We start from the raw sequence: 14,951 nt of genomic DNA, 5'->3' as shown, positions 1-14,951 counted from the left end.
AGGACCTAACCTAAGCGTTTAGTTGTACTAACTACCAAAGTACCAAGTAATTAAATAAATGGCAATATTATAAAATTGGCCTAGGATCTAGATCAGTGATTCCCAACCTTATTTATTCTACGCCCCCTTTGTAGATTTTCAAAAATCTCGGCCCCCTCCCACCCATAAATTGAAAAAATTATAATTTTTTCGTTTACTTTACATTTTACAAATAAACTATATAATATTCGGAAAGACTACTTTTTATTGATGATAGTAATTATTTAAATATAAATAATTGTAAATAATATAGTATTATAGTGGAATTTTAAATATAATAAAATTTGATAAATAAAAAGTTTACTTTTTGATGACTACTTGCGCCTCCTTAGGGATGTGTATACGCCCCCCAGGTTGGGAACCACTTATCTAGATATATTATGTACACTTTCATACATTTTCTTATAATCTGTGATATGGGTACTGGCCATTGGAGTCTGGGTAGGCAAGTAACTTACTTTAGATAATACGTACTGCAAAGATTTGGACTAAATTTAGATCTTAGCAATCATATCTCTAATGTGGTACAAATGTCGTAGTGGCGACAATTGACCAACACAATATCGTTTTCGTTAAAAAAAAGAAAAGACGTCGGGTTGAGTGCGTTTATTTAAATGAAAAAAAGAAAAACGCCATGGGGCGTATACAACTTAATGGCGGTACCAACAGGGCGAATAAGCGATTGCGTAACGTTGCGTTGTAGGTAAGCGAGTCGCTTACCTTTTATTTTACACCTATTATCACTCCGAGCAGGCGCATAAAACGAGAGTGCTCGAGTTGTCCGCGGCGCGTAACGTCGTTTACACCGCGGTTAGTCGGGCGTTAGAGAAGGGGAGCGCTGTGTTTATAAAATAAGTCACGACCAGAAATGTAATTGGCACAATTAAATAGATACGATAAAAATGGTACAAGTTTACAATTTGTTATACATTATATTATCAATACAATAATAGTAATGATGTAATTATGTTACATATGTGATGGTGATAATGCTATATCACCGCGATTATGAAATTCGTTATCTCAGTCGATGACTATAAACAATATCAACATATGATATCTGTTTTTGGCGCCCTTTTTACATTTTTGGTTCCCTCCACAATAATATAATACATAATATTAACAATATATTATTATTATATTTTTTTTTGATATATGTTTACTGTGTTTACTTATTCCTTTTCATTATCTAGTTATTCGAGTTTTCAACATAATAGTATGTGTTTTATAGTTTATACATTGTTTATTAAGGATTACGTTTTTCCATAAGTATTCCAAATATACATTCTAAATTTTTAACTGCCTACATAAAATATACATGAGTATATTGAAATCATCGTGATTTGGTTAATGAAGTGGTATGTAAATATCGTCATCGCATTTCACGTGGTCGTAATTTGTTACAGTTTTCAAAATGTTAAATGAATCAGAGTTGATAACACATTTCGATAGTATTTACCGTTCAGCCGAAGTACTAGCTTTGAAGAGAGTTTGTGAAATTCAAATTCCAATATGCAATTCTCTCACTCAACTTACCTCAACAGATTGCCTTAAATTGATGGTAGGTATTTAAATTAAATTATTATATACTTATGTTGAAAACGTTAATTAAGACCTCTTTCTACTTTTAAACTCTGTTCTATTTATATAGAGCAGGTATCTTATGAATAAATGTAATTTTTCTATTGCAAGTATCATTATTCATTACTATCATTATCATTGTCTATTCTGAATTAAATAATTTAATTCTGTGCTCAAACATAATTTTTCTTACGTTAAATTATTAATAAAAATAATAAAGTTTTTAATATTTTCATATTAAATTAACATATATACTTCTAATAATAATATTTGTTGTACTAAACAATTATTGATGTATTTCCTATAAATTGTGTTCTATAGAACTAAGTTATTCATACAATTATGTTATAGTTACCTAATACTTGTTATATTATTTATGAATATAACCTCCATAACAATGGTATACTATTTATTATATTGTTAGATTTCATAATATAATTGTAAATTGACCAAGTATCAATTTTAAAAGTAAAAATATTCTTACTATTAAATTTGAAATAAAGTTAATTCACTAGTATGTTAAAGTTAACAATATTTAGAGGTAAGAGGTATGAGGTACCTTTAGCAAAATAATATCTATATTTGCTCCAAAACTATTGAACTCTTAAGTTATTGATTATTATACTCATTTTGTTAGATGACACACCTTATTTAAATAAAACTAAAACTAATTAAATATAGTATACTCATATTTAATTTTGTATTTTTACAGAAAAATGAATTGGATAAATGGTCCAAATTTAAAGAATCATCTGTGGAAAGAACACTTATATTTTATTTAATAACAGATTATATAGGCTGTGGATTATCTTCTCCAGAGTTTCATACTGTATTTCATAAGTATTTAAATACAGAACCTTCAAAGATAAAATTTTTAAAAGATTTATTAAAAATTTGGGATAGTTCATTCAACAATTATAAAATTCCAAGTACCTATGTTTATTAAATAAATATTTATAAGACAATTAATTTAATAAATAATTTCCAATTATGTTATAAATAATATTTATGTATTCATTTTTAGATATTGATTTTATTAAAAATTTAATGGTCAGTTTGGAGCATATTTTTTTAAAGATGTCAACTTTAGTTCCCGATGATCATATCAAATTTAAATGCAATAAAGTTATGGATAAAATTAACTATTACATTAAAGAGTATGAAAAAAATATTTTAGATAATCATACTTTAAGTAATAATAATATGCAACAACTAATTACCTGTGACAAGAATAGAGTTTTAGGCATTGAAAACATAGTTCCAAAAGTATCTGTTAAATCTGAAGTGAATTATTCTATCAAAAATCTTGTTCAACAAAATAAACGAAAAAAAGAAGTAATGGAAAAAAGTATAGAGCATAATATAATTTTAAATAATTTACCACAAAAAATTAATATGAATCTTCAAAAACATAACTCGGAAACTTTGATTGACCACCATTTTACTAAGAAACCAAAATTAATGCCAAGTGATGTACTAAATAGGAGTACCACAACAGGTAAATTATTTACAATATTTTTTTTATGATTAAACAATACTGTTAAAAGCCAAACTTATTTACGAATAACAATTTTCAACTTTATTCATGTTAAAATTGATATATTTAATCAAGGACTTAAAAAAATTGCTTAATATATTTTATTAAAACTCAACTATTTATAGTTTATTATTAAATCTATCATCATCAATTATATATTAATATCAATTAAATTTGTATTTCATGGTGTATTATTAAACAGTAAAATAAGTATAGTTTATACACAAAATTTTCAAGTTAATGTAAATATTCACAATATCAAGTTAATTTACTTGAATAAAAATAATTTCATCATAACAAATATAAACATATATTTTTCAAAAATAAACTATAATACACTAAGTTTCTGGATCAAAGATGATATTGACGAAGTGGATACTGTACCATTTGGCTTTTCTCTTTATTTTAAATTAGTTTTATAATAAAATCAAAACTTAATTAAAATTTATACACATTTTTATATATATATATTTAGATCCTGACATCATTACAATAGTACCTCATGAACAAAAGAAGCTCAATGCTTTTCAAATAATGATGTTCAATGCTAAAAAACAAAAAACAAAATCGAAATAAATTTACATATTATTATATTTTAGTTTTTATACAATTATAAATTTAGTATATTGGAAAGTTTCTTAATTACATTATTTGATTATTTGCAGTATGCATTATATATTTCCAGATATAAAAGCAATAAATACTGTATAGCTTTTTTTTTTTATTACAAATACTTTGTATATGATTATTTTATATGATTATGAGCTGTACTATTATTATTAAATACTGTTATTGGCTTAAAAAAATGTCTATACTCATTTAATATTGTTAACTATTAAAATTGTAGAAGATAAAATAGAATTCTATTTGCCAACTTAAATTATTCATGAGGTAAATAAGCTAATTATAAAAGTTACAGTTAAGGTACCTCAAAAATAATTTCTAACTATAAATAACATTGTTCCTTCCTTTAAAATTTACTCTGCAACATACTGGTATGAAAACTTTTTATAATTACCAATAAATTTAAAACATTTTTTGGTCATTTACTAGCATAATGATAACCCTATAAGCTTGCACACTTCTACTTAAATATTATATCTATGAATTACAACAATTGAAGTAGAAGTGTGCAAGCTTATAGGGTTATCATTATGCTAGTAAATGACCAAAAAATAGAGTTGTATGACACAAAATAGATGAGACTTAGAATTTGATGAAAACAATTTTTGGGAAGAACATAATTTTAAATACTTCAAGGTTGATATATTAAGCGCTATCAACTGAATGCATAACATAATTAAGCTTCATCTAAAATCTGGCGATCGATATCATTGCAATGAAGTGGCGTAGCAGAGATTAAGTAATGGGATTAAATAATATAAATTAAATAAGTTTATAACAGTTATTGTTAGATTTTTTGCTCAATTGAACTATCAAAGAACTAAACTCAGTTATGTATATACAATAAATATATAATATTATTAACACCCCAGTATAAAATTTAATGTTCTTTATTTTTTTATAGTATTATACTTAAAAATAACCAAATAATGCTGTAAACATAACTAAAAAACGTTACAATAGTTTATTAAGTTTTGTAAAAGGGCATTTCCCTGTTTCTATAACAAAATAAAATAAAATAACTACTGTTTATCTACAGCATATTTATATTATTTTGGTTGATTTAAAACATCTTTCAGCTATAATATTATTAATTGTTTAGTATATATAAAAATTAATAAAATATAAAACATGAATAATACATTTATTAGTGGAAAAAATATTTGTGGGTGGGTTAACCCCACCACGACATCACCATTATTGATATATTACCAATGTTTAAGTCAAAACCATAGACTTAAAATACAATATTGTCTATAACCAAAATTCTATTGTCTATAAAAACCAAAAATAAATTATGTTACTTATATTTGGCATTGTAGATCTGTGACTTTATCATGTGTATTATAAGAAAAAGTAGAAAAAATTGGGATTGATGGTAAAGGATCAAAATGGCCTTAACACTATAAATTAAAGGTTTGTATATAGAAGATGCTGAATTATGTAGAAACTGAATCTTCCAGTTCTGAACTATTTATAGTCCTAGATTTACAAATTAACATATAATAGTTTTACTTTTTAGATATAAGTTTTAATAGATTAACACATAAATAAAATGAAAAACTAAAATTTTTTTTGTAAAAAACTTTATTTGTATAATTTTCAACTACAATAATGGTTTGTATAAAAAATCAACAAACTTTCTAAAATAAATCTACTGTCTTGTTACCAGTCTAATATTATCGCAGTCTAACAGTTTATGGGTGATTTCAAAATTCTAAACATATGATATAATAATTATAAAAATAACAACAACAGAACATATAAATATATATATATACACACACACACACACCTATATATATATAACAAAAAAAGATTAACTTTGATTTTTACTATTTAATTTAAAAAAAATTAAATACAAATTATTGCTATTTTATTCTGTTAGTCTAATATTTTTGTACGAGATAATTCAAATAACACAACTATATTATATTATATACTTAATTGCTACTAGGAAATAAGAATTTAAACTTCTTAAGTTTTGGTGTTATTAATACCTTTTGGACATTTCAACTAGTTGAATACTTTTATAAAATTAATTAGTTGATAAAAATCATAAAATAAGTAGTTTTTTTCATTTTATTCTATTCCAATAGCTTATGTCTTCAGTTCTATATGTATGAATACATAATTACATAAAAATATGCATATGATAAAAAGACTTTACCATTTTCATGATGATTTAAATTACTAAATATGAACTAATTAACAGAGACTAGATAAATGGCACTACAGTGTGTGTGTGTGTGTGTGTGTATATATAGATATATTTAATAAGAATGAATAATGATGTATTATATATCCAGTAACAAAACAGAAGAACATATTAACTAAATAAACAATACAAAATAAAAATGAGCATCAAAATGACTACTTAAGTTGTCTTACAGCAATCAATAAATTACTGAAAGCATAAGACAAGCTTACTACATGTTTCGAAAATACTCAACTAGTGCAATCTTGCTCTGTTGATGGTTTCACCAAGTCTAGCGTTTCCGAACGTTTTTCGACCTCTGCTTTGAAATTTTCTAAGTCTTGCTGACTAAACATATAATATAAATTTTTAACAGAAAACATTATTTACTATTGAAAAAACATTTAATTGTGATATAGTTATTGGGAAAAACAATTATAATACAATAAAATATTTTTTTGTAGAAAATAATATAGTTTATGCCAAAAGGCAAAAATGTTAATGTACTATGGTTAATATATTTCAATCTGAACAAAATAATAAAAATCTGGGACAAATAACCATCAGAATTAAAAATTAAAGGATCCTCATAGATTTAAATAAATCAAAAGTCTACTAAATAACTAAAAAAAATGTAATTTAACCAATATTTTTAATATTTAAATATGATTAAATGCTACTAACATACCTAATTTGTACATACAGAATGCCATTGATAACATTGAGCATATCTAGTACACTACCCATAGAAGGTGGGTGTATTTGTATAGGAGGTAATGTAGCACCAGATTTGCCTGTATAGATTTCATTCATTTTTTTTTGTAATACTACTGCCTGATGCGTAAGGTGTTTCAAACAATCCGATGATTCTTGTGTTTTTTCATGTTTTTCACCAAACTTAAATATAAAATGTATTTAATAAAAGTACTATTTAATACTTCATTGGTATATTAGTACCTGTTGTTTGTAAATTGCATATGTTTCTCTTTCATTGCTTAATGCTGAACGGAAATCTCCCATACAACTTTGAGTGCGGGCAACTAGATGATAACTCACTGCTACTTTTAAAGATTTAGGTCCATAAAATTTTATATTTAAAGCTAAAGCTTTCTCTAAAAATCTCAATGAAAGATCATATTCTTGAACTGCATGCAATATCAAACTAATATTACTCTATAAATATATAAATATAAAAAATATGATATGAAATAAAAATGAATAATTATAAATAATAATAAAATATACATACATCTAATAGAGCTATTTCAGGGTGATTTTCTCCACAAATCAAAACTGCCAAATAACGAGCTCGATACAATAACTTTAAAGCAGTAGTTATTTGATTATTTGCATAACAATACAAAGCTAAATGAATCTGAAATTAAATAAAACAAAATTTATAATATTTTTGAAAGCATATTTTTCTTTTAAAATTACATATTCTGTTATGGTATATGGGTGATCAATTCCATTAACTCGTTCCGACATAAACACAGCTTTCTGTTGATATGCCATGGCTTCACCATAATCACCCATTATATAACTTAATCTGGCAAGCATTCGTAAACATTGAGCGATTTCAGGATGCATTGCACCATATACATTATTTAATAGGGTTAAAGCTTCCATAATTAAATCGTATCCTTCTTTTAAAAGCCCTTGTTGTATTTTTGTTTGGCCAGTGGTATAAAAATTAAACGCATCAGTTGCCTGTAATCAACATAAATTATAAAAGCAAATGAAACAAAGTTATTTATTAATTATACCCTAGGGTTGATGTGTTTAACCACAGGAAACATATTCACAATATCTTCTTCAAAGAATGTAAACCGATTTTTAGAATCAAATGAATATTCTCTTAACAATATCTGAATTCCAGTTTTTAAACAAAATGACCTTTAATAACAAATATAATATAATTAAATATCTTCTTATAAAAACCTTAACATAAAAAAATATACCTCAATAATGATATTTTTTGAGTGCCATAGTGTTCACAAACAGATTCAATTGTTTCAGGAACCAATTCCCAAGCATAATATGATTTTACCTCTGCTCGAATTTGAGACCAAAGAGCATGTCGAGTAAGATTAGCCCAATCTTTATTATCTACTGTTAGCAATCTGTTTAATCTTCCTTTACGCTTGTTGCGCTTTTTAATTGGTTTTATGTCATCTAACGTATTCTGTGGATGTGGTGTTGAACATGATGACAAAAAACAATTCAAAAAATGGCTAACTGCATTAGCTAGGCTCATCAACTCTGCTGACTAAAAATAAACAATTTTAATTTAATGTATAAAAACAATGTATAGTATACAATTCTTTTTACTTGTATGTAAGTATTGAATATATGTTTTGCTGCCCTAGTAATTAATTCTGCAACAGTAATACTGTACAGATATTCAAGCTGTTTAATTTTTGAAAGTTTTTCAGCTATTTTCCCCAAATAGCGAATATTGATACCCCTTGTATGTAAATTTTCCGATAATATTTGTCCATCCATTGGAGCAGAAGAATGATCCATACAGTCTCTTATCTATAAAAATAAATTTTATACTTCTATATTTAAAGTACTCTAATCATATTTAAAAGTAACCCAAGTAGCCAACTTTTGCACATAAGCATGGTATTATTCTGTTTATAATACTGATAATTGATTAAATAGGGGAAACAGCTAAATATGACCTATATACTATTAACAAAAACTGATCACCTGGTCGCTTTTAAATGTTAATAGAGTATACTCATCAATATAGTTTTTTTTTACTTTATTATTTTTAAAGAAATTTGATTCTGAAAAATATTTTAATATAATAAGTAGCTTAAGGTACTTTTAGTGTTAAAAGTAGCAAAACCAATAATACATTTTATTCATGTGTATGTATCGTTAAAATGTCAAAGGTACAACAATCAACAAGTTAAATACGACAAAGTCATGTGACTGAGTTTCAAGATGTATTTTTATCTGACAGAAATATTTAACTATGTAAGCTCTATGAAATAAAACTGAGGAGTAACAAGTGATTTAATATTATCCAACATCTTAAAATTAGGAAACATATTTAAGCAATATAATGGGATGAAAATAGAAATAACAAGAAAATAAAACAATTAATTTCAAATACAAACTTAAGAGAAATAAGTTTTTTTAATCAAGATTTATACAAAACTAAACTTTTATAAAATATCCCTTGAAATAAGTTACTTAATAATAAGTACAAATTTTTTTAGATAAATATAGAAAAATGTATACCAAATGAAACAACTCTACAAGAGATATGAAGATATAATTTATCAAGAAATTGTTAATAGAATTAGGACTTACATCAATAGAAAAAATTTTGGGTGCCAATCGATTATAATCATGAACAATATCATAAGTCTTGTAACAAATTTTATAATTGAGATGTTAGAAATTGATAGGATAAGGACAATATTTTTATTGCATTCTGAAGAATTAAAATAAACAAACTACTCAATAATATTTAAAATATTCAACAATGTTATAGGGATTTTATAAAAAAATAAAATAAAAACTAAAGCATATTGCATGTTTTTTAGGGCTAGAAGTATCTAAGCTTAATAATGAGTAATAAATAGAAAAAGTTCCTAACAACAATTTTTTGAACTTAATAATATGATAGTAATCAATATATAAAAATTTAAAGATTGAGATTGAATACTTTAGTGAATAAATACTTTTTGTATTTTATATGGAAGATATATCATTGCTTTTTTTTATCTTACAATGTCATGATAAAAATTTTATAATTTTTTTTTTTTTTTTTTAATTCACAAGATAAACCTTTATAGATAACTATTAAATAGATATTATACAAACATACAAACAATGGAATTTGTGATAACAGTAGATATTCAGCTGCATCAATAACCAATTGTTTTTCTAATTTAAATTGATCTGATTCAGGGTTAAAATGCTTTACACCTGGTGAAAACACATCTGGGTTGAATCTTATATCAAATTCTGTTTCTTTCAGTGAGCCAACCTTTTGAGCAGCTTTTTTAACAACTTCTTTTGTACTATTATCATCACCTATTACAATGTTTTATAATATAATAATGCAACTAACAATTGTGATTGAAAAATAATAACTTACTATCTTTAACAGCGCTTTCAGTTATTGTTTCCACAATTTTTTTTTTAGTCTCTAATGATTCTTCTAAAGTATTATCATCATCTTTATTATCAATTTTTTTAACATCACCTATTTCATTTTTACTATTTTCAACTATATTTTGGTTCTTTTTTTCTTTAATCTAAGAAATAAATAAATACATAGATTAAATTAATTTATGTGTTAACCCAACATACCAGTGCATTATTGTCAACAACGTTATCTACATTTTTTTGATTTTTCCATAAGTTTAAATGCTGTAAATGGAATGCGGCATACTTTATAAACATCATATAACGTGTTCTATAAAAAAAATGTTATTTTAAATATTAAATTAGACATATTTAAAAACGAATATAACTTTACTTAAAATATTAAAATCTTACTCAATAAATGAATCAATTAATTCTTGTCTAAGACAACATAATTTATGTCTATGTTGAATAGGAAATCCCAAAGATTTCACTTCTTTACTAAGTATATCTTCATCAACTATAACAAATAATTTAATAATTAGGTAATTAAGTTTAAATTAAGTCCAAATAATATTTACGCAAAAGAAAATTGACATCTGGAGGAAAAGTTCTAAGTAGATCCAAAATGTAATATCGGCTATCATTTCCAATGATACCTTTACATTCTACAGATGAACATAATTCAATTTCTTCACCTTTTTCACTAATTACTTTATGTGGCATAATTTTTAATTGCTGAGCTGCTTGACTAAGCTATAATGAGTATATGATTGATCCAATACAATAATCAAATCAACTTAAATAATTGTAATAAAATGTTTTTTTCACATACTAATTCAATATATTTTGGATTGGTAGTCACAGTTTTACCAAAGTCTACAGATCCATACACAACAGATTGTTCCTGTTCTCTTTCCAAAATTCCAGGAATAATAGATTGAGCTGTCACTCTGTATCCTCTATAATCAACAACAACTGTGCCTAATGTATATAATCCAGGCAAGTCTACTGCACTATATACTCGAACACCTTGCAAATCATTTCGCTAAAATAACATACATTAAATTAAAATTAAAAAGTTAAAATTCAGTTACTATGAAAAGGTAAAGATTAAATATATACAGGAGCAACAAAAGCAGCTGCATCTCCTCCTAATTCTTTATAATGATCTCTGACATCAAAACCCAATGAGAAAAATATATTATTCCATATAAACATTTGCATTTTGGCTTCTTCACCGGGATTAATAGCCATTACATTACCATCAATTACTGCCATAGCACCTCGGGTAGCAGCAGCTACAAAATCACCATGCACCTGTTTAATGTAAATATTTCAAACATTATACTTTTATTTAGAACCACTTAAAATATCTTTTATACATACTTTGAAAATGGCCCTTTCTCTCAATAACCGTTCTGGAAGATTTTTACGGGGAAGTTCTCTAGTTGTTTGTAATTCTTCATTCCAATCCCGGGTTTGACCAGGAATATGTTCTTCATATCCAAGTTTTGATGAAAAAGCTTAAATATTCAAAAATAATTCATATGCATTTATTGTGTATACATTATTTAATTTTGTGTAAAAATGATATTATAAAGAAAAAAAAAATTGACTAAAATAATACAAACTGTCTTCAGCTCTGATGGCATCCAAAGTATGCTCAAGTAATGGAGAAGCCCAACTATAGACTTGATAAGGTGTTGCAACACGTTCAAAAGGATGTCGAGCAGTTCTCTTTTTTTGCAATGCTGCAAAATTTCGTTTGAAAGCTGGACTTACTTGACTTAGCAATTCGATTAAAGAATGACATAAATGATTTGGAGCAGCAGGCTTAGGGTTAAATTCCTCATTAGTAGATCTAATCATAATAAAATTTTAATAAAAATAAAATAATGTAGGAAAATGTAAAATAATAATAACTGATTAATGAAGAATCCTTTGGTACAAGCAGTAATGTGAAAATGTTTATCCTCTAATGTAATGACGTACATATACATCAAATCTCCATGCATTTTTCGAAAACCAGGTGGAGGATTCCATGCAGAAGTAGTAAGTACCTAAAATCATAAAAAACATTTTAATGTGTAATTATAATAAGTATCTAGTTAACTAAAGGTAATAATTTTAATCGTGATTTAGATATATTTTTATCTTAAAATTTCTTTTGTTATTATTTTTCTATGGTCAAAATTAATTAATTATAATATAGTTCTTAATTGGATTATTTATTTTTAACTCTTTATATCAACGGTCATTAATTTTTTGTAAGTGGACATTAAGTCTGAGATTTTAATTAAAAAAATAATAGATTATATTTTCACTAGTAGACAAAAATAGTTATATTGGTAATAATGAAAGTAATTCCATGTTCTATTTATGTAGTGATTAAAAGAATGATAAATAATTTGAAATCAATTGTCAAAAAAGCTTAAATTCAGCTATTCTTAAGTCTCCAAACTTTAAATTAAAAAATAGTAAGGAAATTACTAAGAAAATAAAATCTATCATTTGTAAAAATATAGCTACAGTAAAAAAAAATAAACATTTATTTAATTTAAAATTAAATTAAAACAAGAAATACTGAATATATAATAAGCAATACATAAACAAATATTTCCTCAAAACACAGTATAAAATATTGTGAATAAAATAAGAAATATTATTGTTACCTTTATACATAAAGGTCCTTTTAAATCTTTTGATGTTGGATGCAGAGGAAGTAATGGTCGATCTTTATTATTTGGCATTATATAGTCTGGAGGAGTACAGTCGACACTTTCAGATCGAGTTTTTTTCTTTTCTGTTTTTAAAAATAAAAATGTTTTTATTAATAGTAATTAGACAACTAAAAGCCATATATTACCTTGAGTAACAACATTCAAAAATGATAATGAATTACAGTCAACACCATTATAAGCATCTGCCATTTCTAATGATTTTAATATGTCTCTAACATGACGAACATGAATTCTAGCTTCACGCATTGTATACGGCTCTTCAACAACCTATAAGTATTATAAAAAGATTAAAATACCAAAATGTATAAGCAATATTAGAAAATATATTTTGGTACTGAAATATTTTGAATTCATTAAGTTAACAGCAAATAATTCTATATATTTGTATCAAATTAATCTAGAAGTTACTTCCTATGTTCCAATAAAATTTTTTTGAATAAAGTTTATTACTAAATTCTAATGTTATAATATTCTCAAAATTTAATAAAGCTATTTAGAATCTAATTTTTATTTTTATTTTTAAAGCTGTATTCATAAAATAATAGTTAATGACAAAAATAATAAATAAGATATTAACATTGCTATATATCAACAGTGAACTCTTATATTGCAATAACATCTATATTCTATATTTATTCTATTGAAAATAACTGTAGATAACAATAAAAGATAGACCATAAGACAAACTATTTAAACCATATTAATTTTGATATTATATCTTAATACTTGATTTTAATAATGTTGTAGCTTTTTTTTTTATCAAAAAAAAACAGAGTTATATAAGAAGATATTATACCGAGTTAATGCTTTTTTTGTAATATGGGATTTCTTAAAATTAAAACTTGCTATTACAAAGTTAAAGAAAAGAATTTTTATTTACAGTTAATGGTTAATTGTATTAAATCTAAGTGATATGAAAGGAAAGAACAATAAGCATGGTGTTTATGATATAAAAATATTAGTCATAAAAAAATAATAATTAATATATATATAGGTTTAACATATTGATCAATATTTTAATAACAACAATCTAAAATTGAAACATACTTTAATAATGGATCCTTCTTTAAGGCCATCGATAGTTTTCAATTCTGAAAAATTATCCAATGTTACTCCATTTAGCTGTAGTGAAAAACAAGTACGGTGACATGTATCCTCTCGGTCCATTAGTAATTGGTGAATCTCTTGAACCAATTCCATGCTAGATACCTACATTAGATAATACATTTAAGTCATAGTAAATAACTGTAAATTAAATAATTTTAATTTTATTTAACTAACTTGAATTTCAAAAGCTTCAGTTCCAGGACAAACTATTTTGACATTAAATCCAAGATCTTGAATGAAAATTATCTCAGTACCTTGTTTTTTTTCATTATCAGTACTATCCTCAGAACTATCATCGCTATGAGAAATGTTGTTAATACTTGGATCTGTAATAGTTTTGTCTATATCTTTATCGTTCTTTAATTGTTTTTTCCCAACCTTATGGGATTCATTATTGTTGACAACATCCACATGATTAACAGCTGCAGTACCTTCAGAATTAACCTCTTGATTACTGACTCCATTAACAACATGATCTACACCTGGTGTCTTATGATCATTACAAACCATTTCTATATTCCCTTCAACATAAAACAATTAGTAAGTCATAACCACAATTTAATTATTGTACTTAAAATTTAACATTTTTTAAACTAATAATAAAAAATGCCTTAAGTAATTGAGGTTTAAGTTAAATAACATTTTTTTTTTTAATATAATTGTTTATTCTTATATTTTTTACTTTGCAAGACTATACTAAATCATTTATTTACAAAAAAATTAAATTTAATACTCTAACAATCAAACAATTAAAAATTAAATTTTTATACATAAATCTTCCCGATTATTATCTTGAAGATTTTGATAGTTAAATTAACTTTTTATTTAAAAAACAAAATGATAACATTAATATTGACTGGAGTAATAACTAAATACTCAAATGAAAAATATTTTTTTTTAACATATTGATTAATTTGATCAAGTATTAAATTATTGGTAGACCTAAATTAAAGCAATACTCATTTAAACATTAATCAATAGTACATGAAATAATTCAATGTTTTTCTTAAAG

At 24.8% G+C, this 14,951-nt stretch overlaps 2 protein-coding genes across 2 annotated transcripts; one reads left to right on the top strand and one right to left on the bottom strand.

Moving 5' to 3' along the window:
* Positions 1 to 1,202: 1,202 nt before the first annotated feature.
* LOC112594413 lies at positions 1,203 to 3,781 on the top strand. Its single transcript, XM_025339178.1, has 4 exons — positions 1,203 to 1,600; positions 2,333 to 2,549; positions 2,645 to 3,118; positions 3,633 to 3,781. Exons 1-4 carry the CDS (start codon positions 1,454 to 1,456, stop codon positions 3,731 to 3,733), a joined length of 939 nt encoding a protein of 312 aa, XP_025194963.1. The 5' UTR covers positions 1,203 to 1,453; the 3' UTR covers positions 3,734 to 3,781.
* Positions 3,782 to 6,229: 2,448 nt separating this feature from the next.
* LOC112594314 (clustered mitochondria protein homolog) lies at positions 6,230 to 14,460 on the bottom strand. Its single transcript, XM_025339029.1, has 22 exons — positions 14,114 to 14,460; positions 13,880 to 14,041; positions 12,958 to 13,099; positions 12,764 to 12,894; positions 12,015 to 12,151; positions 11,723 to 11,952; positions 11,478 to 11,614; positions 11,214 to 11,408; positions 10,924 to 11,136; positions 10,670 to 10,844; positions 10,503 to 10,608; positions 10,314 to 10,419; positions 10,099 to 10,258; positions 9,826 to 10,034; positions 8,310 to 8,516; positions 7,940 to 8,247; positions 7,745 to 7,874; positions 7,416 to 7,688; positions 7,228 to 7,353; positions 6,936 to 7,151; positions 6,667 to 6,875; positions 6,230 to 6,326 (listed from the first exon to the last, which is right to left on the bottom strand). The coding sequence occupies exons 1-22, from the start codon at positions 14,447 to 14,449 to the stop codon at positions 6,230 to 6,232; spliced, it is 4,005 nt and encodes a 1,334-aa protein (XP_025194814.1). The 5' UTR covers positions 14,450 to 14,460.
* Between the last annotated feature and the right edge of the window lie 491 nt (positions 14,461 to 14,951).

Source organism: Melanaphis sacchari, unplaced genomic scaffold (assembly GCF_002803265.2).
Source record: "Melanaphis sacchari strain LSU unplaced genomic scaffold, SCAv2.0 Contig22_pilon_pilon, whole genome shotgun sequence".
Classification (NCBI taxonomy): Eukaryota; Metazoa; Arthropoda; class Insecta; order Hemiptera; family Aphididae; genus Melanaphis; species Melanaphis sacchari.
The sequence above is the reverse complement of the archived record's forward strand: the minus strand, read 5'-3'. Positions and strand labels throughout refer to the sequence as shown.